Genomic DNA, 23,787 nt, shown 5'->3' with positions numbered 1-23,787 from the left:
ATGGATAACCAAGATGGGCGGTGAATATAGAGGATTAGTGTCTTAAGAAATTCTGCCTTGTCTAATGAGCTAATACTTAAGGTGAAGAAAGAAGCATTAGCTTTACTAAAAGCAGTGTGATGTAGGAAGGGTTGGTATGACTTCAGCATAAAATGCAAAAACGTGCTTTATTTCGTTGTAAATTGCAGACATTTTTTTCTCAGCTTGTATTTCTAGCTACTTTGTGTAACAAGGGAGGCAATTTTTTGTTCTTCAATATTTTTGAAGGTGTATCTAGGCAGGTAGTAAGTTATGTGTTTTGTTGTGTTTATTATTATTATTATTAATTTGTTTTAAAATACTTATCTATGAGTTGGACTTTCAGTAGGACTTGTCTGCAGCTTTAGGCACCTGGGCTTTAACACAGGGCTGTAAGTACTCAGGAAAGGGAAGCTGCAGTGCTATTTTTACTGCAGTGATTAATGTGTTGATACTCCCTTTGGTATCAGCATACAGGATGTTAAGAATCATTTTTCTGTTACAGAGCGAAACCTAAATCCTAAAGCAGCCTGCCTTAAGAGAAGGGAAGAAGAAAAAGTTTCTGCCGTATCGGCAGAGCCGCCAACACCACACCCAGGAAGCCACCCTGGCCTGAGTGAAACTACCAACCCTATGGGTCATATGTGAACACCAGCCAGGTACGTCTTGTCTAGAGCGGGGTGGCTCTGGTAACATTTGTTCTGTTTTTGCTTTTTATTGGCTAAAATTCAGAAGATCTAGATATGTTTATTCTCAGCTACTGAGCTGTCATTAGTACAAACTTGTTGATATTGCTAAATACTTCCCTATTTCTGAGCAGGAGCAAAAGCGTGCAGATTTATGTAGTTTTATAATAAAACAAAAACCCAGGAAATGTTAGTGGAATTCTCTCCATTTGCATCTGTTTTTACTGATGGTTATGTCTCTTGGCTCAGGTGGCCTGCTTGGCATGATATCAGAGGAATAGATAACAGCCTGATAGATAAGCCAAGAGTAATAGAGATGAATTATACATCTTTAAGTGGTCTAAATATCACCTCAGTTCATTTAAAAATCCGTGCCTTGTGTCGCAGGGCTGGTAGAAGCAGTTGGAGGTACTTCTCATCTGAGAGGTTTGCTGTCTGGCTTAGGGCCGGTCAGTTTCCCTCCTATCACTTGCCCAACAGAGATGGCGAGCTACCTAAGCTGTCTCCACTAATACAGATCGTGAATTAAGACTTAAAAAGCAATGCTAGCAGCTTTGCAAGACAAAGCAGTGTTTCCAAATGCTCCAAATAGTTCAGTATGAGGTGGTTCATTTAAAACAGGCTGGCGGGGAGGCCTTACAGGAATGAGGCTTTTCCTTCTGAAGTTGTTGATTTGGATTTTATTATGTGGTGTTTATCTTTCTTTGTTAAGTGGGAAAAATTTGTCTTTAATGAGAAATGTTAGATATTTCTGTCTGTAAAACAGTAGTGCTGTTGCCACTTTCAAAAGAGTTACCAACACAGATCTGGTTCAATGCTGTTTGATGCCCTGATTTTCATCTAAAATCATCTGAAAATTTTATGCTTTGGAGGGCGCTTCTGTTGTTGTTTATATAGACAGTTTCATTTCTATTTCAGCTTAAGGTATGAGTATCTTGCCAGAATGTATTATTTTCCCGGTGTTCTTTACACAGCAACAGAATGGCATTTAAATTGAGCCTTATTTGAGTTAGTACTTCCCCTGTTTTCTTACAGGCAGCTTCTTTCTTCATCAGCTAAATGGATTTATTTATTTATTTGCATATTTTAAGGAAAATAAGGTGATATGAATTGCTTTAATTTTGTTGTTTGTTTTTTTTTTCATACCAGAGCAAAAGGCTGTTTTTAATTTGTTAGATAATTCTTGATTTACAGATTCTGTATTTTGTTTCAAATGAATTTTGCCATATTTCAAAAGTCTATCTTTGCTTTCATATGAGGCGCTTCCAAAAACACAGCACGATAAAATAGCAATAATTTTGCAGAATGACTAAAGCACGAAGTTGACCTGAGAAGATTGTTACAGGCTCCTTATGTATAGGGTAATGCCTACCTTCAGCAGAAGTGATTTAAATTAGGTACCGTCTCTTGCATATTTTACAAATATGAGTACAAGAGTCAAAGTTGAATGAAACTGCAGTTTCTTACCTCTGAGTTTCACAGGTAATAAGCTTTCTCCTATACCCAAAGAGTCTAAATATGCAGTTTTTCTGAGAGTAAGCTGTTCAAGCTCAGTAACTCTCAGAAAAGCAGACCATTATCTAGCTTTTCTTTGTGGTCTAGGTTACTTCATGCTAGTTTGGCATCCTTACTAGTTCGAGAGAACCACCATACAGCAGTTACATAACATATTTTTAACCAAACTAAGTTGTTGAACTCAGGAATTGCGGTTTTTAACTGCTTTGACAGTAGAAAAGTAACAAGTGTCCTGTTTTATAACATGTTTCTAGCATGTGAAGGTTTTAGTGACTGCTCAGCTGCATGGCTAAAACTAGTTTGTTGATGTAAATTTGGTTCACAGCAGATAGCCAATAATTGAGCAGGATGGAGATGGAGCTGCCTCACCTTCCCCATCAGGAGATCGGAGATCTGTTAGCTTTTATGGAATTGCTGTGTGTGGTGGATATGCATTGGGGAAAAAAGACTTCGGACCCCTCAGTGTGATTTTCTTTTGCGCTTAACTGACTGAAAATGCCCTAAAATACATTTCAAATTCATTCAGTAGTGTTATATTATGCTTCTTTTCCTAATGCTCTTTTGTTCTTCCAAATCTCTTTCTAGAATTCCAGAATTATTGGTAGGATACACAGAAGGTGACCTTTCTTCACAAGGACACAGACAACTAACGTTATATGAAGACACAAACCTGACAGGAGAAAACACTTGAAGCAAGAAACCCAAATGCAATCTTATGATCAAAGCTACTGGTCAACACCTGCATCAGGATTGAAGATACAAGATCTTCAGATAGAATTTCAGCCCGTGAAATACTCTGAACATATCATTCTGTTGCAAGCAGTGTGTCGCTTCTGCACAATCAGAGACTGTTGTGATCTCTCCACTCATTGTGGAAGTTGCCTTGTGCCTAAACTGAATTGACAAATGCATTGTAACTACAAATTTTATTTATTGTTATGGAACTGTAAAGGTCTACATATAAAGGGAAAAGTTAACATGTTAAAAGCTGATAAAATTTCAGCTGGATGCCAGCATTTACTAAAGCTGTTCACATTCAGAGAACAAAGCAGTGACAACCGTCGACCCGTAGCATTCCCAGCATACCTATTAGTGTCTTAAAAAAGGAAGGGAAAAGTCTTTTGTTGTCCTTTCCTCTCCTTTTGCCATATGACTAGTGTTTTCCATGCAATAGGAAACTATTCCTTGGTATAGCTTTTTTTATGTTATTTTTGGTCTCTGGTAATCTGAACAGTTATGGTCATAGTTCCCCTTCCATGCTGAGCTCCATGGTTAAAGCCAGTAAGAGGCCTCCTGAAGGCTGCATGCAGGCAGGAGCAATACTGTGACCATAACATTTCTTAGATTTAAAAATTGATTTTTATTTTCCCTCAGACTTTCCTCAAATGTTTTTTTTTCTAATTATAAACAAAACCTTTTTAGGCTTCTAGGCTTCATAGTAAAGCTTGTAACGTGAAGTGTAAATTGGGTGGGGAGAATCTACTTTGTTAGAGTTGCTTTGTTTTCCGAGCAGTAAGTACTACATATAGTACATGTAAAGTGTTAGCTGTACGTAAGCACAAAATGCATTAAAATACAAAGGAGATTTTTTTCAGGCTGCAATTTTGGTGAATAGTAAAATCCTAAATTCACCGTGGCAGGTAGTGTGATGATATAACCACCAGTAAGGTGGGCTTATTTAACTAATGGAATATAAGAGCAATGGTCACCAACTTTTCCTTACTGTATACATCAATTATCTTGTCATTTTTGTATGGCTTGTCAGTGGAGAAAAAAATCCATGTGAATCAAGTGCAAACAAATGACCCCTCCCAAGCCATATTAGCATTAAAATGTTAATCCACCAGAACAGTGTCCATAAGTATTCCTTTGTCACAAATGTGTTGAAATGGTTAAAATCCCTTTGAACTTCCATGGAAACTGTCTTCCACTGCAATGACCATGGGAGGAAATTTCCTAAGCCAAGGTTGTCTGAGCTATTGTTATATAGTGCATCTTTCATCACTGGCAATTGGTTCACACACAAACCAGGAACAAAACAATAATTTTTATCAAGTCATTTAATTTGAAAGAACAAAAGCTGGATTGTTAAAATAAACTAATGAATTTAAGCTCATGTTTTGGATGGTTCCTAACAAAACAGTTTGTGAAATTAGTGGACTCATTTCTATTACTTTAATTTGCATATACCATCAATAACACCTGATTATATCTGTGGCCTTGTTCTTCATTTCAGTGTTTATCAGCTAAACAAATTTGTTGCTTATGACGTGTGAAAGTGATCACGTGCCACTGCCTGGCCTTTTTCCTTCTAAGCTTGTTGTCTTTTTGGCTATATTAGACTTTGCAGTATGCCCAGAAGCTTTCCTTCATAAAATAGAAAGAAAAAAACATTTGGCTTATTTTTCACTGTAGCTAGTCTTTTATACAATAATCTTGTAAGAAAATTTCTTGAATTCTAAATATTACTCTTTCTAGATTTTTGAAATCGAAAAAGTTTTCAGTAAAAAGTTTCTTACTTTATTTTACTATATTAGGTAGTAAAAATGTAGGGTTATTTACCATAACCTGTTCATTAATATCAGAAATTTACAATAGCATTGTAAGACCATAGTAGGGTTCTAGCATACCGTGTAGTACCTATGGAGTATTGTAAGAGCTAATTGTCCGAGATGAATTGCTTCTCATCTTGTTCTCCAGTTTCCATTGTTGGTTTATTGCAGATTTGTACCCTGTGTCAAATTTCAAGGTATTGCTGATAAACCTTTCCAACCAGCAGCAAGAAGTTCAAAAAATTTCTGTCAATGTAACAGAAAACACTATGTATATAACATTTATGTAGCAATAAATGTGCCATCTTTTTTTAACATGGTAAATCAGTGAGTTTTTTAAATTTCTCTCTCCTCATAGGTAATGTGCTGCTTGAAAAACACTGGCAAAGCATCATCTGCCTTTATCCAAATAAAACCTAACATACATTTTCAGAGCACACAGTGTGAGTGGCAGGTGTGAGAAGTGGTCTTGCTGTTCTCCTTGAAGCCAATGCAGAAATTCCCACTGAGCTGAGGAGGAGCAGCACCTAACCTGCACTGTTCACAAAAGGAATTGCACAGGCAGCTAGCAAACAGGGCAGAAGCCGCTCCTGTAGGTGCGTGCCTACTGCTGTGTCTTGCTCCTTTACTTTGCCTGTCCTTAAGATGGATTTCTAAGATCTAAGCCTGCTTTGTACACTGAAGTTCACAGTGCTGAGTTGCTTCTGAATTGTTTCATGCACCTGTGCAGATTACATGAAAAATGTCTGTGGCTTAATCTTGAAATTAAAATGATCGTATTTCCTACCATTTTTCCTTCCTCCTAGTGCAAATGAAAGAAAACAGAAGTGTACAATGGTCAAAGCATACAAAATCAGACAGTGAAATCTTCATGCAACTTCTAATTAACAACTGTTTAAGCTACAAAATTCAAGTAAAAAGCAACTCCAGTTCTGTAGAATCCTCATTTTTCTTTAACTCTCCTCTAAAGTAAATATCCCTGGGAAAAACTCATCAGACAAAAAGGCAAATAGAAATGCCATATATATAACTTAAAGTGTTTAACTGAATGTGGTGTTTGCCAGTCCACATGGCGACTGTGTACTGCCTCATTTCCCATGCTTGGTAGCGTCCTTTCTCTGCGATGTTTGTTATGTTCTAGTTCAGATTGTAAAAGGCTTGTCAGCGTAGTTACAGCGGTAAGGCTTTCTAATAAGTCAGAATTTCTATCGCAGGCACATCCCTAAGGTGGTCTAGGCAAATACAGGAGATGAGGCCCAGCCAGGTAAGTGGCCTTCGGTTGTTAACCTTTATTAGTAGCTGTTGAGGAGGTGCCTTGGTGCCCTCCCCAGCTCAATTTAGAATCTTAAATTCTAAATTACTCCAGTAGTAATTCTAAATAGAGCCTTTTTGAGTATTCATCATCACTCCTGTTCTCTTATTTTTGAGTGAGTCTTGCAAGTCTCACATTTTCGGAGAGTAAAAATGGCATTTTTCATTTCTTTTCTTCACCGCACTTCTGCTATCTTGTTTGCATATATTTTCTGATCACTGATCATTCATTCCTCTTTTTACATTTCCTTCTTTTTCTGCATTTTATTATTTGCTCCCCTTTTTGACTGGAAGAGGTGCATGTTGGGATACCCTTAAGTAGATAAGATTATGCTAAGAATCTCTGAGCATCTGAAATACAGCGGGTAAGTTCTCCTGTAAACTGTAAAAAAAACATTGGGGAAGGTCTTAAAATGGACTCCATCTTTCTTTATCCAGCACTAGGTAAAAACTGTTAAAAATACAATTCTAGATTCTTCATAGAAGTGCTAACATTTTCACCATTAACATCAGGAAATGTTGGCAAACTAAAACACAGATCTCTTTAAAAGGCAGCCTAGGTACTAGAAAGTAAAGTTTGCTTTTGCTTTTCATTAGTAACACTCACACCTTATGTATTCTAGTATAGGTAACCTGTTGACACTGGAATGTCCTGTAGAAGGAAGAAATAACATGTCCCAGTTCTAAGGCCTAGCAGCATTTCCAGAATGGGATGTAAGTAGGCCCAACAGAGATGATTACGGCAAGGCACAGGCAGAGCTGAGCTCCACCGTGCAGCTGCCCAGGTCCCAGGGCATCGCCAGCCTGGGGATGGAGCCTCGCAGCCCAGCACACCGCTGCAGAGGCTGCCCTGCCTCCTGCTGCTTGCCTGCCCACTGCAGCAAGGCAGCGTCGCTGAAGCAGTGCCACATGCAGAGCATGGGGCCTGCAGAGTGGGGGGAAATGGCGCTAACAGGGACTGCAACAATCCTCCTTTCTTTTCTCTCTGGGTCTCCTCTGGCAAACTGCAGATAAGTCAGGTGCCGTTTGCAGGAAGTTTTGTACTGTTTCAGCAACATTTGTTTTACTGAATGGTTAATCCCACCATCAACGTGGATGCCATAGCAAAATCATGAGAGTTTATCCCCTTGTGAAAACACCAATGTCCTGTTCAAGTGATACCCCAACCAACTGCATGTGCATGTTCAGCATGACTTCAGCTGGTTTAGATGTTTGATTGCAGCCACCTGGGAATGTTTGTATTGGACGTAAACTGCACAGATCAGGCCTAAGGCTCCAAAACTGCAAATCACCTGGGTTGTAAAAGGAATTCCTATCAATTCTCTTAATCCTGAATTTTCAAACTTTCCAAGGCAATTAACAGTGTCTGTTAATACTGTTAATGAAGAAGTGATTTAAAAAATAAAAACAAATCTTAGAGTGGTATCAAATACCAATCCAGATAGAAATCTTATCAAAAAGTTGATCATAACTGATTCTGGAGGGCTCAGGAAGTCAGTGGCTGTGTAAATATTTTGGAAGTCTGGTTATTTCAGTTAAACAGAGGAACAAGAGCATCAAAGCAGTTTCATTTTCAGGAGATATTCACTTTTTTTTTGTTTTGTTTTGTTTGTTGTTTTTTTTTTAAGAATATCATCTAAATGAAATAGTAATTTTTTAAAAAGGAATGAAATATAAACTACATCAGTAAGAAAAGTAACTGTTGCTAAATGTGATTGAACAGATGAGAAAGTAATTTCCAATTAGCTTAAAATTCAGTCAACATTAGACAGACTCCTGTTAGTCCTGGATTTACAGAAAAGCATGAGAGACATCAATGCAGATCGTATAGCTGGAGCAAATTCTGCACTATTTCTCTTTCCCTCAAAGCTCTGCATAACGTATTAACTTACATTTGTTTTGGAAAACTCAACAATTCACATCTTTAAAAAGTCCAGGAGGAAGTAAATGGGCATCATAGTAAAACTTTTGTACAAAATGAATATACACCATCTTCTTGCTAACTTCGTAACATAGATTTTTGTCCCTATTTTCTTATTTGTCTGCTGAGGCCTTTTCTGTCTGCCTTTGCTAAATGTTAATGGCTAAGACTTGGGAAATGCCAGAGCAGATTGATCTAGTTTGCTAGGTCACTTATTTATATAGAAAGAAATTCAGTGGTTCCTTACACTCACAGAAATTCTGACATAAAATTGTGCACTTACTTGTGTCCTCTCTATCCAGCCTGCAAAGAAGAAAAAGAAATACTAGTGGTGGAAATGTAGAAGTTTGGTGTTTCATATTCAAATATGACCAAAGAACTTTGATCAACATGAATAACTGTAGCAATCATTACAAAAATAGGTTCTCCAAACAAAGTTAAGAATCCAGCTGTAGAATGAGAAGTCTGAGTAATAGAACATCACTCAGCCTTTTACTCCCCAGCACTCCTAAATGAGCAGAGATAAACAGTACTCGAAGCATTAACTTATCACAGAAGCAGAAACAACCACTAGCCATAATTTGTGTTTATTAGAAAGACATCAAATAGCCCAATAGTTTCCATATCTGATCATTTGCTTAGGTCCAAACTTCCAATCTACTACATTTCAAAGAACAGAGCAGATAATTTCCAAATTGGTGAGACTATTCCTGTGCTACTTGCTCCTGTTCAAATTGTGTTCCTATCAGCTTTTTGCTTTTGTTTGTTTTTCCTTCAACTTTTATATTAGAACAAGCTTTTAAATAAATCTCACAAAAAAGAAATACCCTTATCAGCATCTCATCCCCTTCTTCCTGGCTTAATTTTGTTTGCTGCATGACCAGAATAGGTGCTACAGACTACTCTCGAATGATGTTCTCTGACCAGTGAAACACTGCTTTCAAAATCAGATGAGTCATCTGGGGGCATTTGTGGACTTTATGTTTACTGTACTGGCCTCATTCACTTAAACTACAACCTCAGTTTGCTAAAACAAAAAGTACCCATCTCAAAAAAAAATTGAGCATCAGAACAGTCAGTGGACGCTTGCAAAAGCTGAAGACGGTATCACAATATTTTCTTTTAAAGGTGACAAAGAAAGGAAGTAAGTCTTGCAGATACACCTTGTGTTTGTATAGTACCTAGCAAAAGAGAGTTCACAAATGATCCTATGTATGATACAAAGATGGAAATGTTAATGTATTTAAATATAAATATAACAGCTAAAGTCCATTAATTCTTAACACTACCTAATTAAAACAAATGCACACAGTATCAATTTGAAGTCCATGGGCTCTATTTCTATCTTTAAAAGAGTAACATTTAATTAAATGTCCATTTAATTTGTTTATATGATTAATTAATAGCTGAAAGTGTAATTATACACAAAGTTTTTTAAATGCTCATTCCTTTTCTAGCACACAAGAACAGCAAATGTGTCATAAAATTCAAGTACAGTAACTATACACAATATAAATTAGTGCCTGTCATTATCCTGTTATATAGGAGTATAAAAAACGTATCAATAGAGCTCTTAATATAAAGTATTTTTATATAGAGATATATATATAAACACAGAAACGGCATTTATAGGAGCATCGGGGGTATCAGGGAAACAAGTGTGAATGAAGCCCAAAATAGCATGTGTCTGCTGTATTTTGCTGTCTATTTTTGTGGCTTAGTTATTTTACATATCCAGGATAATGGATGAAAAATAAGAAAAACTGCACGCTGCTTAATTCTACTGTTTCTGTAGCTGTTGGCTTTTTAACTCTAAGGTTGTGCAAACTGAGCGTTCTCGGCACGCTGCCATTGCTCTTCCTTGACTACCACCTTCACTTGCCTCTGTCCTGTCCCCCTACCCCACCAGCTCGATTCCACTGCCTTTAAATATAGTCTCTAAATAATATTGGTCATGAGAAAGCTTCAAACTTTCAGTTTCCTGGTACATGCCCCTGCTGCTTACCTAACGAAATGGTTAATGTAGCGTAGGCCTACCATGCCAGCGTGAAGAGCAATGGTGATATTTAACAACACTAGGTTTCTTCTAGTTTCCACAGTTGTTAGAGGCAGTTCTACCCCTCATACCTGTGCCACTTCTTGCCTGGCCCCTTGCCGATCTTGGAGGGTTTGTCCCTTCAGGCTTACAGCTTTAGGTCCGGTCGTTTTCACTTCCAGCCTGATCCATGCTGACTGCTGTTCCTTCCAGGCCCAGTGCTGAGGCTGCCTCTGTCATGCCTCATTCAGGTAAAGCAGCAGTTGGCTCTTCCTCTGCAGCGAGCAGTAGCAAGCAGTGGGGACAGGAAAATGGAGAGCAAGTCCTTCTCAGTGCCAGCATGCAGCATTACACTCACCTTAGGGGCTGGCGGGAGTAATTACATGGGAAGTCTCATTCAACCCAAATCTAGTAAGCCCCTGTTGAACATAAGCTTATTGAACTAGTAGTTTGGTCAAACAGGCCATTTTCAGGGAAAAAGGACATTCCTGACTCAAGACCCTACAAACACATACTGTAACAGACTGTTACCATTCTCATTTGCAAGCAGTAATTTATGGGCAGTAAAATTCTGTAGTATTAATAACAAAGAAGAGATATATACAAACCAACAGTTCTTAATCAAATTATCAGAAAGGCTAGGTTATTTTTGCTGCAAAACCTTAAAGATTTCAACACAAATTCTCAGGATGGTTCCCATGGTTAAATTCTGTAAAGTAATAGGTGCTAAAAACAGGAACTAAAATTAGAAAGCAACAGGCAACTTGTGTAACCATCTCTAACTGTACATATAAGGATGCCATGCCAAGACACAGATTAAATGATTTGGGGATATGGAGGTTGTTCCACTGGTGGACCGTGCATGCCCCTCTTACTGACTGTCTTCCTCTCACTCTTTCCTAGTCATGTCCACACTTGGTGTGCTTCGTATACCTTGTCATAAATCAGTTCCTAAACTCTTTAAGGTACCTGCTTCTTTCCTTTCCACAAATACAAATGGTAAAAGATTATCAATAACCTGTTCATTAGAAGAAAAAAAAAAAATACCATAATTTAGCCCACATATGTTTTCAATTTATTTCACATCATTCTGTAATATTTTAAGCTCCATATGGAACAATGAGAAGGACATCTGAAGGAATTTTCATCTTAGATCTAAGTTGCAGTATTATAACCATATAATTCTTCCCTTCTATATGTTTGCTGGAGTAATTTTTAGTCACCCCATCCTATTAAAATTCCCTCCGCCCAAAGGCCCTTGATCCCATGAAACCATATGTATAGTTTATGCGTAGTCCTATTTGAGTGGGCATACTTTTGTATTTTGTACTGAGTTCATATTTTTTCTTCACAGGTCAGAAATCTGAAGCTCACAGATCTTTCTGGGTGTTCTACAATTCACAAGGTAAGGATATGTGCAACAGGTCAAATTGTTAAGCTTCACTGCTGCGTTTTTATTAGAGAACTGGAGACAGAAATACCAATATAAAGACTTACTTTACTTCTCTCTGAGTGAAGAGAATACAGTGTTTGAAAGCAGGAGGGTGGGTGTGGGAAAGTAAGTATATTGCATCTGTGATTTTATAAAGTGATTTGGAGACATCTATTTTGCAACAACTGGGAAGAAACTGGGTGGGTGGTGTAGAAGAGGGGGAATTGTGAAGACCAAATGTTTAGCTGTATTCAATTGTAAACAGAGTGATAGTCAGTAAACAGCCTCTCTGAAGAGAGTAATTAATAGGCACATGTGAAGAGATGGAAAAGAAGATGTATCCTTCTTCATCAGACATCAAAGAGCGGGCTGGACAGTGAGAAATTAAGCGTACTCCAAGGAGGCCACACAGCTGAGTGCACATTCAGCTAGGAAATGTAATGTAATGAGCTAGGAAAAGGAGTGAGGGGGTAAGATAGGCAGTAAGAAAGAAGCTGTAAAGTAACAAAGGACAGAGCAACTTGCTCTGCAAGGAAGGGAGCAGGAGTAGAGAGCAGGGAGGTCTAAGCAGGTCAGCTCTTTCTGTGGAGGGGTCAAGTTGCAGAGTTTTGCAGGATTATAAAGAGTGATAAGATAACTCAGTAGGTAGCCACAAAAATAAGATAAGAAAACAGAGGAGGAGCCACTGACATAAATGGCGCTGCACTGTGATTCCTCTGCCTCTTGCTACATCTGAAAGCAGAAACCTGTGGCACTTGGCCAGTTTGACAGGGAAAGCGATAAAAATAAATTACATCCTCTGTTTCCAATACAGACTGAGATGTTTCCAAAAGAGTGGGGGAAGGGTTCTTCTTCACAGGGAGGAAAGGTACTCACAAGATCCAAAACTCATTGTCTGTTCTCTATAAAGTGGTGTCACAACTGACTCCATAACATACGTACTCAGCTCCAAATGGGGATTTGGAACATTCCAACTCTGAGACCGGCTGGTTTCATGAACGTTCAGCTGAAAGAGAAATCCAAGTTCAAAATGAAGCAAATGTTCTTTTTTGTCTCTCGAAGCGCACATGTGAAGCTGAGAAGAACAAAACAGACAACCTGAGGCCAAGCAGTTTGAGATTCCCAGTGTCCTGGGTGGTCTTTACTGTTAAATTCTATTAGTGTCATGTGTGAAGAATGTTTTCCTTCAAAACCTGACCAAAACTGGGATAAGATAGATTTTCCCAACTACTTTGATTTACAGTTCAGCATGAGCAGAATGCATGTATACTAGCAGTATTTTTTTGATCTAAAGTGGCAAATCAGGTTTTGTACCCCCAATTTAAATGGAGTCTAAAGAAGCAGGTCCTATTTGAGTTTCTTGGCACAAGTGGATGTGCATTTTTGCTGAATAGGCAGCTTCAGCAAGATTAACTAACCTCAGACACAGCACTAAAGAGTATTTTTGCAAGGAGGAAAAGAAACCCTGTCCTCTTGCATAAGCTATATTCTCAGGTTTGATGTGTTCTGTGTGGATCCATAGAAATTGAAGAATGCCATGACTTCTTTAAATCTTTTGGTAGATGTATACCTGCAGGTGATACATGAAGAAAAAAAAGGTTTCTTGTCACCTACAGGAATCACATCTGTGGTCACATAAGGCAGGGAAGGACTTTGCATCTTAGCCAGCTGTCCTGTGTTTAGGGCCATGCAATTGCCCTGTTAGTTATCTTCTATCACCTTCCCACTCAGAAAGCAGTCCAAGTTCTCCATTTAGCCACATATTACAGACTAAGCCATCAGTTCCACATGAACTAGAACTCAAAAGTGGATCTGGTCTTATGGATCCAGAATAAATATATTATTCATCTTACCTGGCTGATTTGTTTCATTCCACTAGTGATTTTCCCAGAGACTAATTCTGCATATGACTAATGGCATTTTTGGAGGGTCAGACATTCCAAAGTTGTCTATTCGAGGGAAGAAATTTCATGTTTCAGCAACTGCGAAATGTTGGCTGCAGTTACTACAAAGAATGGAATTGCAATTAGTCTCCTTCAATCTTTATAGGCATGCCTGAAAAACAAAGATGTCAATATTGCAAGTCTGAGAGGTCAGTAAGGCAGTGTCCTTTGCTGACAGACAACAGACTGTGCATGCCTCAATACTCTCACTTGCTGGGCTGGTAGAAATAATGTTTATTGTGTGGCAGAGCAGCTTCAGTTTTAGGGCAGGGGTGCTGCCTCTGTGGTTCTTTGGAATCCTCTTTGCCAGAGAGCAACCCTGTATTATCCTCCAGAGATCAGCCAGGGCTGGTCTCCCATCTGTTCATGGATTTGCACCTGTTTTTCATTTTTACCAATAGTGGCCACATGGCCTAAGACTGTGGGGAATACAAAGAAGAAAATGAATGTGTAGTTGAGGCACTGGGGGGTTGGACTTAAAAGTTCTGAGTTCAAATCCTGACTGTGCTGCATAAATGTGGTAAGTCCTTTAATTTCTGTCTGCCTAAACTTTATCTGTAAAAGAGGGAAGGGAATGATTATGGGGCCTTCTCTTAAACTTTTTAAACAAGGAATTGGGGTAAATTATTCTCTCCTCTTTGCTTGTATTTCACCTAGCACAAAAGTTTTTCACAGAAGTGAAAACTCAATAAAATGTATCATTGATTATTGTGAAGACCAAACATGTCTCCCATCCATTTCCTTTGCATTCTGAAAAATAGAAAGGAATTTCCTTAGAAACGTTGCTCAGTTTCATGTGTATATGGCAATACATCTTAGACATAGCTCCAGTAGCACAGAACTGGCACAAGGCTATTTTGAGTGTTTATCTGCAACTGCAACATGTAAATCCAGTGTAGTTGTTCTTTGCTGATCTGAGGCTGAATCACAGTCTAGCTGTAGAATCATATTCAGTTTTAGACATAGAGAGGTAGCATGCATATCAATTCCATGCCTCCCTCATGTTTTGCACTGACCATGTCTTTAATTTGACATTCTACCCTTCTTTATACTCCTTACACTCGCTTAGAAAAGAGAGAAAACATTGCCCCTTCTGCCTGCTCATTTTATTAGTTGCTTCATCAGCCACACTGTGTTTACACTCTAGTACAACAGTTTGGCTGCAGCTTGTGTTGATAGCCTGTAGATTGCCTGAGACTAGATAAAGAGGGTAACTACTGTCAGGTGCCATGAAAATGCTCAGCAGCACATGGTAATGCCATGCAAACTGGGGACATGTTGACCTTGCTGAACGTTGTCAGCTTCCTTAACAGTCTCCTAAAGTGCCCAGTATCAGAGATCCTTGCAAGTCAGTCTTTGTGAATTTCCACCACAGGTACCTCTGATGTGAAGTATCCTCTCCCAGTTTTTCTGTTCTAACTTGGGATTTAGTTGACTGCAGCTGTTCTTAGAGGTGTTTTTCACCTTGAGCTTTGCTCAAGTTCTATTGAAAGCTGCTGGTATTTGTCATTGACTTCAGTGGAATTAGGCTTAGGCCTTTATCAGAAAGTTTGCTGTTTGCTGCAAGTTTGATTTCCATGTGATATATCTGGAATCTTTCAGTTATCACAGTGCCTTTGAAAGGGGAAATTGACAAACTGTTATCTCTCAGCGCTTGTCGGGTTCAGGTTAGTTCCATCAGATCACAAGTAAATTTGTGCCCAGTGAAGATGCTATTGAGTTTTTTATATTTGATCTTTATTTCAGGATTTTATTTTATTTTTTTTTAATTTCAGTCATACTGTCCCTTTCCTTATTGAATAATTCCTTTACATCTTACCTGTAAACTCCTTTGTAGGTAAGAGGTGTGAGATTATGCAACTGCCATTTGAAAAAAACACTGTTGTGGAAAAAACTGTAAAATTCTTTTATGGTCTCCTCAGCATCCATAGCTTCTGCTACTTAAGAGACAAGGCAGAAGTGAACTCTGGCTTCATTTTAGTTCATGAAATACAAAGTCAATGATGATTTCAGTACCAGCCACCAGTTGCTTATCTGTAACTGAGTGCCCTGTTAACTATCAAGAAACTTAAAAAGCAAATTCCTAGCAGCACTACTTTTTTTTTCATACATCCGTAAATACTTTGTTAATAAATGTCAAATAAGATTGTCCAGCTATTGTTTGCTTGCCCAAGGCCTTCCCTTTCTCTTTGTGTATTGGTAACAGATTATTTTTGCTTCCATTTTAATTAAATGCAAACATTCTTAGCTCTTCAGAAGCTCTGGAAAACGTATTTCAGAACAGTGGATCCCTTTTTGATTTTTGCAGTGATTTCATCCCACAAAATCATAGGCCGTAGCTTATTTGTAAATGTAGCCTACGTATTCATTTTTTCATGCATTTTAGAACTGGCCTTTAGATCAGGTTATAATTTTATTTAGAATGATGAAAGACAAAATGCACCCACATATGTGCACACCCACACTCTACAGAGATAATGTACTTGGCTAGGAATCAGCTACTGATTTAGCTTGTGGCTGAACTCCTACCAATCTTTCTAGTGTGATGGAGAACATTTTCGCCTCCCATGTTAGATTCTTCGTATTACTATGGAACAGTTTTTCATTCCCCTAGTTTCACGTGTTTTACTTCCTGCTGCATCAAGGGACTAAACAGGCATCATTAGGCTGTAAAAAGTGAATGTGGCAAGTGAGAGTGGGGAAGGAGTGCTGCATGAATGCATCAAGGGTAGAATCACAAAAACTGTGAATATTAAGGCAGAGTCAGAATGCAGCTGCTACTTTGGGGAGGGCAGTAAAAGAGGAGACCCTGCCAGCCTGCAGGGTGTATACGAATAAGGTGTAGCTGCAGTATATGAAGGTGGCAAGGGTACTAAATGATGAATTTTATCCCTTAAAAACTCTGCAGTATTTTGCACACAGGCATCTTCCCTCATCATTCCAAAAGCCAGAAGGGAAAAAGGAACTCCTCAGATTATACAGCCAAGAAGAAGCTATGTTTATACTGTTAAAAATCAGGAAGTGGAGTGGTATGGGGTTTGTCACAATCACAGGTACTTCCTACTGGCTGAAAACAGAAGGGAGAAGTTGTATTTACTTTGTTTCTTTCTGCCTAGCCTAGCCTTGCCTATCTACATTTGGAGGCCTTTCTTTCTATTTACTTTAGCAAATAGAAATGAGCATGGCACGTCCTCAAATGAAGGTGAGAAAATTTTATTATTGTTGTAATGAGGTATCTTTATAACAGGTCAGATTATCTTAAACTTTTATTCATCTGATTAAATTGCTTGCCATGTTATCTTGTATTTTTAACATGTTATAATCAGAAAAAGTAATTTGATAATTCTGGCAACCAGAGTGATACCTTGATGAATGAGTCTCTTCACTGCCAAAAGATTTTGGATTTATAATAAAATATGTAATTGAACACAGATTCAACATTTGGGCAGTATATCTCTGTTAAAGCGCCCAGTCCTATCTCTATTAAAGTAAATGGAAAATCTCAGTTTTTTTAAATCACTGGAGACCTAAACATTAGGCTGATATGAAGAAGATCTCTCAGACAGTCTGATGGGGGACCTGACTGTCGCCCCTCTCTTTTAGCGTTTCACAAAACTTTTGAGTGGAATAAATTAGGTCATTTGGTTTCGATTTCTAAACATCAGGTAGCTCAGTTTAAGATACTGCCCCACTTGGACAATTCAGAAGCTCTACACCCTTCACGACATGCCAGTCAATCGTGCGGGATCTTCAGTATATAAGATTTATGGTAAAAAAATAAGAAAGCAGACGTCCATGAATCTGTAATTTTTATACATTCTAAGGAGCATAATACCATAAATCTGATATGTCACTGTGAATCCAAATTAAAATTGTTTTGCACTTGAGACTTGATGTCTGATTTTGTCTGAAATTTGCAATAAGGAAATGGGCAGGTATTTTGCATCACTCATGGATTAGGTGTTTTGTGTCCGTTTCAGAAAACTTCAAGAGACTTGAGATACCATGTTATCCTGAACGCTACCTATTCACAAGTGCTGTGGGCCAAAGGAGCTATTATGGTCATTTATTGTTAATGACCATACAAGCTACAAAGCACCTTGCACAGTTGTTACAGGGCTCCATACCTCTCAGTGCAACCAATACATAGTTATTAGAAGTCAAGGGTATGGGTCAAGGTACTACATTGAATTATGGAAAGCCCACTACAATCTGAGGTTACTTTTCCTCAGTGTTTAAAATTTGTTTCTCATCTGAACTTATTTGTTTTTTGTTTTATGTTACTGGATGTTGCTCTGTCTTCTCCTGTGCCTACTGTTAGACTGAATACTTCTGTAGTATCTCCTTGTATATTCTTTTGCACTGCAATCAACTTTTTTTACTTTTTCTTCTTAACCACATTCAAAGTCAAATAGATGATTTCTGACCTTCATTCATTCCTAACTCTAGAGTTTGCATTTTCGTGGTTTGGATTATACTGATTCACCTAGCTGCTACTGACCTGAATCACCGATCAACAAGGTGACTTTTAAATTTTTCTTTAGATACATGTGTTTGTATTTTCATTCTATGTCAGCAAAGTGATTACAAACAATTAGTTTTCCTGCTTTTAAAATGATCTTAGTAAAATTAGGCCTTGGATGGAAAGATATTTGACAGAAATTTGTAAACATGCTTTGTTTCGTATATAAAATGCTGTTGTAACATTTGCTTTTCTGGTCTTACTCTTTATTTACTGCAGTTTTTGACATCTGTCCCTGTCTCTTTTCATCAAATATTTATCTGCAGCAGCTGAAAGAGCCTCATTTGTTTTAATTAAAAATAAGACCACCAAGCTGGGATCACTTCCTCAGCTCTTCCATGGCTTGCAGAGACAGACAGTAGATCTTGTGAGGTTTTCCTGAGGGTGGCCCGCTAACAGGCTTTCCTCCCCTGCCTGTATCTTTCTTTTTTGCACCGTGTTTATTTTTGGATAGAGAAATGTAATCAGAGCCACATTCTGGACAAAGAAACTTTTTACAGTTAACATGCATGAGAAAGAAGGAAGATCATGTTGTGGTGTGTTTGGTGCTACATTATAAGAATCCATTTTCAAATTTGATTCTTCTGGAATGGAGTTATTGCCACAGAAACATAGGAATTGTCATAGCAATAAAGCCTAAAAAGCCTAAAAAAATAATAATAGAAAAATCTTCAGAACTATGCCTTCTATGTCTTTTAAGGGGAAAAAAAGCCAAAAAAGGCAACTGGCTTTCTAGAGCCAGTGGTACTCAGGAAGGATCAATTGACATGAAGTTAGCAGTGGTTCTACTGACCCCCAGAACACATGCAGTTGGTATTATGCTCTTTGGGAATAATACTGGGGCATTTAGTGAGAATGCTTCTTTTTGATAGAGATCCGTCACCAAAGAAGGAAGTGATAAACTGCTATCTTTTTTTATTCCCACAATGTCAGTTTGAAAATATGATGCTATCACTACATACAATTCTGTTAATTCAGTTAAATCCTGACAGGACTGTCAGACCCAAAAGGCAAAATTCCGGCCTTGTGAAAATCAGTGACAAAAATAACAGTTGATTTTAAAAGACACCAAAATTGCATCAGAGTATTTTTTCTTTTACTCCAGAAAATAAGAATATGATTTATCATACTGATTCTACTGTTCAGACAGTCATTATCTACATCACTGGGATACCTTTAGTTTTTTGGCTTTTATTTTGAATGCAAATACTAAGTGATAGAGGAACATGGTACTTCGAAGTGCTGATGGCTTTCTGTTAATGGCTTGGGAATATGGCTAGCACAGCTGCCTCCATATTGCTTGTGAACTAAACTCCTGTTTACTTTGCAAAACTTGGTGACAGTATAACTTCTGAAATTCTTTCATTTGAAGTCATCTTTCTAAGAATTATGAAATCACTTCAGGAAAGATCAACATAGCTAGTGCATTAACTGTCCCAGTTGAAACATCTGGACTCTAAAACTATAGGTTCAGAACTGTCAGCAAAATTCACCAGGTATATGTGTTCAATGTTGACATGACCAACTTCAGAGCATTTTTCTTAAGAAAGATTTGGACCAGAGCCCAAAGTTTCCTTCCTTGATGATAATCTACACATCACTGTGACGTTACTTTTCTGCTTAAACACAAACGTATATACACAGTCTTGCTTGTGTTCTTCATCGTTACAGCTGCAGTATGCACAATGTTGGACCAAGCAGGGAGAGCACAAGCAGCTGTAGAAAGCTTTACAACAGACACTTTAAGGAGTGAAGTGCTGTGTCTCCCCTGAAAGTGAGATAAACTAGAATGATAAAGCAACTTTCTGTGTTCCATTTGTGGAGACTGCACTTGCTAGTGAATCCACTCCTGCACTGACATAAAAAAAAAAAGGGGGGGGAAGCCCCATCTTTGGGACCCCAAAATAGTGTTTAACCAATGTGGAATGCTCTGATGAAAGATTGTCTTGTAAATGAAAGAATGCCATAGAAATCATATCTGTGCTTACTGATCTCAATGTAATTAAGTGATTAACATCCACTGAAAGGAGAATGTCTGGTTGGTATCAGGACTCCTTTAATAACATATGAACAAGGAAGCTTAGTGATTCACAGACCATGCCCAGAGTGACTGTAGCACCCATGGCTACACAAAAGTTGGTAATTGATTCTCAGGGAGAAAGTACAAGTTCTTTAAAATTAAAAATTGTGTAAAAAAAAAAAAAAGAGAGAGAGAGAGAGAGAATGAAGGAACAAAGAAAATATAGTATCCTATTGTCCTAGCATGAAAATATCTTTGAACAACCACTACAGCAGCTGATTTAAACTGAGGTTTATAGAGACATTGTGCTCATTCATGAGAAGCCTTACTTTACTTGATGCTCCAAATTAAGATTTCCAGGCATCCCATTTAATCTTCTAATCCAATAATCCTAAAATCCAGCAATTAAAGAATGTTTTGACAAAGCAACCTGAGGCTCATTCCTCTAATTATGCTGCACAGTTTAAGCTCACTGACTTCAAATATATAGGTTTGCCCCTGTAAAACATATACACAATGCATCTGAATTTACTAGATTAAGAGACACTTCTGCAGAATGCAGCCTATTAACAGCTTGGACAGAGCTGAAACAAGATCAAGACATTAATATCTGAGATCAACTACTATTTAAAAAAATACTATTTAAAAATAGTATTTAATAAACAGCTTCTAGAAATCCTTCTCTTTCTGTCATGTGGGTTGGATTTCTCTTTAAGCTCTGGTGTTTTCCATCAAAAAGTGTGGAGTCTGATCATTCAGAATGAGAGACATGAAATACTTCTTCAGGTAGAGCAGCCACGAAGAGACTGGAAAATTCAGTGATGCAGAGAATTTATACTATGTGTTGGTTAACTGAAGATAATAACAAAATTACTTCTACGTGTTCTTCCTGTTCTAGAATTATGCTTTGTCAAGCCCAGTTAACGCTCTTTCCTGCCCCATTCCTAGACATTAAATCATTCCTTCCTTTATTGAACTTGTTTTTTTGATTTGGTGGCAGGTATGGCCACTAACAGAGATCTGACAAAATCCAGACAATCTCTCTGTCAGAAAGGACCTGAGACACTTGCCCGAGACACTAGTTTGACAGCTTGCCCCTTGCAGTCTTGCCACTATACACAAGAATCTGCGCTACTGGAACCAACCTAGACAGACCAACTTCCCACGTTGGACTCACTCTCTGGAAGGAAGTCACAGTGACTAAGACCTACACCAAGTTCTTCCTCGTGTTCCACTCCATGTTCTGACTGTCAGTCTGCTTTGCTTGTCTGATTGTAATGGTTCTGTGGGAGGATCTTTAAATATGCAAAAATGATTCCCTGAAACAAACTGATGAACAAATCAGGAACTTGACTATGAATATCTGAAATGGCTGGTAGATGTTACAGGAGGGTGGCTGCATTTCTGGTACCATACCGAAAAAAAGTAGAATGAGGAAAAGGTGGGGAGGAGCTTACCAGGCATCAGGTGATAACCCAAATTCTTTTCTTTCCCTCAGTTGAAGATGCAGCTGGATGAAGATGGAAAGACTGGTGAATAACTGGGAATAGAATTACACAGCAGGCCTGAGGTAAGCAAAAGAACTGCTGGACTTGTGGAGAGGAATGCAAAAGGATTTGTCCTACTTGGTAACATATGAGAAAAAACTGGAATGTAACGGTTTGCCCCAGTAGCTGAAAGAGAAACAAATGCATTGAACCTGTTCTAGCAGAAAATGTATAGCAAAAATGTATAGGAATATTTATATGATATAATGTATAGGAATACAAATGTTAAGAAATACAACAAGTAAATTGTAATCGCTAAGCAGCAAAGGCCCTGTAGATGATGTTCTGGGTGCTTAAAGTGGGTTCAAAGGGTACACATTTCCAACAGGCCTTTAGATGCCTTTTCAGAATTCTAAATCAAACTTGGGTTAAACATAAAGCCTGCACTATTGCAGTCTGACGCAGCATGTCTCTGGCAAACTACTTGTTTGCTAGTGAAACAAATTACAATATTTTCTTTGTGAGCTCAGTTGACCTTCAACCTAGTAAGAGGATAAAATGTTAAAAAGCACAGAAATAGACAAGAGCATTTTTTACAAGTGGAACCTTCATAATAGCAAGACTATGTCTGGTGTCAGGAGGACTTGGGTTGTTTGCTGTTTGTTTTGGGGATTTAAGAGAGTAATGAACAAAGCGATTGCAGGAGACAAAGATATGCAGCTTTTTTGTTGTCCCAATGAACTAGGGGAATTGAATCCATTGAAGCGCCTGGAGTTCATTCTTATAATCCCTTCATTAACCCTTGCATTCAACGAACCCTCAATTTTCCACTGGATGTGAATTGCATTTTGCTTGTGTCTGTGTCCACACTTTTCTTTCAATTTAATGTTGTGTAGGTTCTTTGTAGTTTTTCTTTCCTTTCAGATACACCTTTTTATTATCAGGCCATGTCCAGTTTTTCCAAGGTTGACGGCATTACTATTAAGAAATGCAGAGTAAAGTGATATTATTCAAGTGACCACACTGAGTCCTCTTTTCCTGATGGTCTCCCATAACTTCTCTGACTTGTGATTTTTGTGTTCTTTTTTTATACACACTTTTTGCAATTCTTTAATCAGAAGCTAGGGGGTTAATTATTTTGTATCATCTACATATTGTACAGGCTGAGAGGAAAGCCAAAGATCAGCAATGTTACTCTTGGGTAAACACATTTACCAGTATCAAACACTCCTCATTCTAAAAAGGTGTTGCTATGCACCTGCTGTTTTAATTCGTACTACCTTATAAAAATCAAAACAAAGTGTCAGTTCTGGAAACAGCTAGACCAAGGGAAGACATTGACTATGCTCCAGTCAGTGCCAAAACAGTCTGCTGGGACCAAATCCCTTCCTGTGAGGCACTGAAATGGACTCTTTCTGCCCATATTTACTTAGAGAGAACTTTGTGTAAATTGGTAGCGCTTCAAATGTTCTGTCTGCCAACAGGAGAATCATACATTTTGTTACCTGTAAAGTGGGGGGATACAGTGCACTGACCGGACGCTTTACCGAGTGAAAAAGAGTTATTCCAGGAGGTACATACAGCACCTGTTTTAATTTCATGTTGCAGTGCTGCTGATATCCTGTTCTGTGTCCCAGAATATGAGATAGCAATATGTATTTCTTCAGCTTGGAAAAGATGAAAAAGAAAACCTTGCTTATCAATAAACATAGACCAAACTGTTCCTCAGAAATCAGGTGACCTGAAACTTTGCTGTGGCAACTCTTCAGTCTTTGGAAAAAAAGTGTGCATTAATTTTCGTAAGTTGAAAAACATGTAAGTAGAGATTTTTGAAAGTTTAAGATGGACAAATACTTTTCAAGTCCAAGTCCATCAGATGCTTAATTGCAGTGAAGAAAAAAGAATGAAATATAAATGTCAAAGAACATACAGAAGAATACTCCAGGAATATCTGCAACTATTTAGTGAAGGAACTGAAGAGATCAGACCTGCTTTCCAAGTCCAGAAATTCTTTAGTACACAGATGGTCTAGAATTCAGTGGGAACAAAAGTATCACATCATAAGTCAGTTGTTTAACATACTCTGTGTTTATATAAACTATGGGTAGACATAGCATTACTGTAATGTCATGGTTGAGAAATCAGGCACTCAAAGGTCAGAAAATGCAGCACAGGTCAAACCACAATCATAATTCTTCCCTTTTTTTGCTTGCATATGAAAATATGAGATTGGATGTTCCACTGACTTATGTCAGGGCCCTGAGAGCACTAATAGGACATGATGGCCTTGACCAGACTCACCTGGGGCTTCCACCTCACCCATGGCCTCAGGGGCTTCATTTAAG

General features: G+C 38.2%; 1 protein-coding gene and 1 long non-coding RNA gene across 14 annotated transcripts in view; one reads left to right on the top strand and one right to left on the bottom strand.

The window, feature by feature from the left end:
- Positions 1-5,086, top strand: part of TCF12 (transcription factor 12) — a 158,617-nt gene extending 153,531 nt beyond the window's left edge. For all 10 annotated transcript variants that reach the window (XM_068696249.1, XM_068696250.1, XM_068696248.1 and 7 more), the window contains 2 exons: positions 524-677; positions 2,805-5,086. In XM_068696249.1, the coding sequence (XP_068552350.1) occupies positions 524-666 (143 nt within the window). In that variant the 3' untranslated portion in view covers positions 667-677; positions 2,805-5,086. The remainder of the gene's footprint in view (positions 1-523; positions 678-2,804) is intronic.
- Positions 3,893-23,787, bottom strand: part of LOC137863248 (uncharacterized) — a 38,037-nt gene continuing 18,142 nt past the window's right edge. For 2 of the 4 annotated variants that reach the window (XR_011100770.1, XR_011100772.1), the window contains exon 4: positions 3,893-12,476. This is a non-coding gene — a long non-coding RNA (uncharacterized lncRNA). Of the gene's footprint in view, positions 12,477-21,412; positions 21,466-23,787 lie in introns of all 4 variants that reach the window. The other 2 variants (XR_011100771.1, XR_011100773.1) reach the window with 2 other exon arrangements.

The sequence above is a fragment of the Anas acuta genome, chromosome 12 (assembly GCF_963932015.1).
Source record: "Anas acuta chromosome 12, bAnaAcu1.1, whole genome shotgun sequence".
NCBI classification, from domain to species: domain Eukaryota; kingdom Metazoa; phylum Chordata; class Aves; order Anseriformes; family Anatidae; genus Anas; species Anas acuta.
This window is presented reverse-complemented; position numbering and strand designations above follow the sequence as displayed.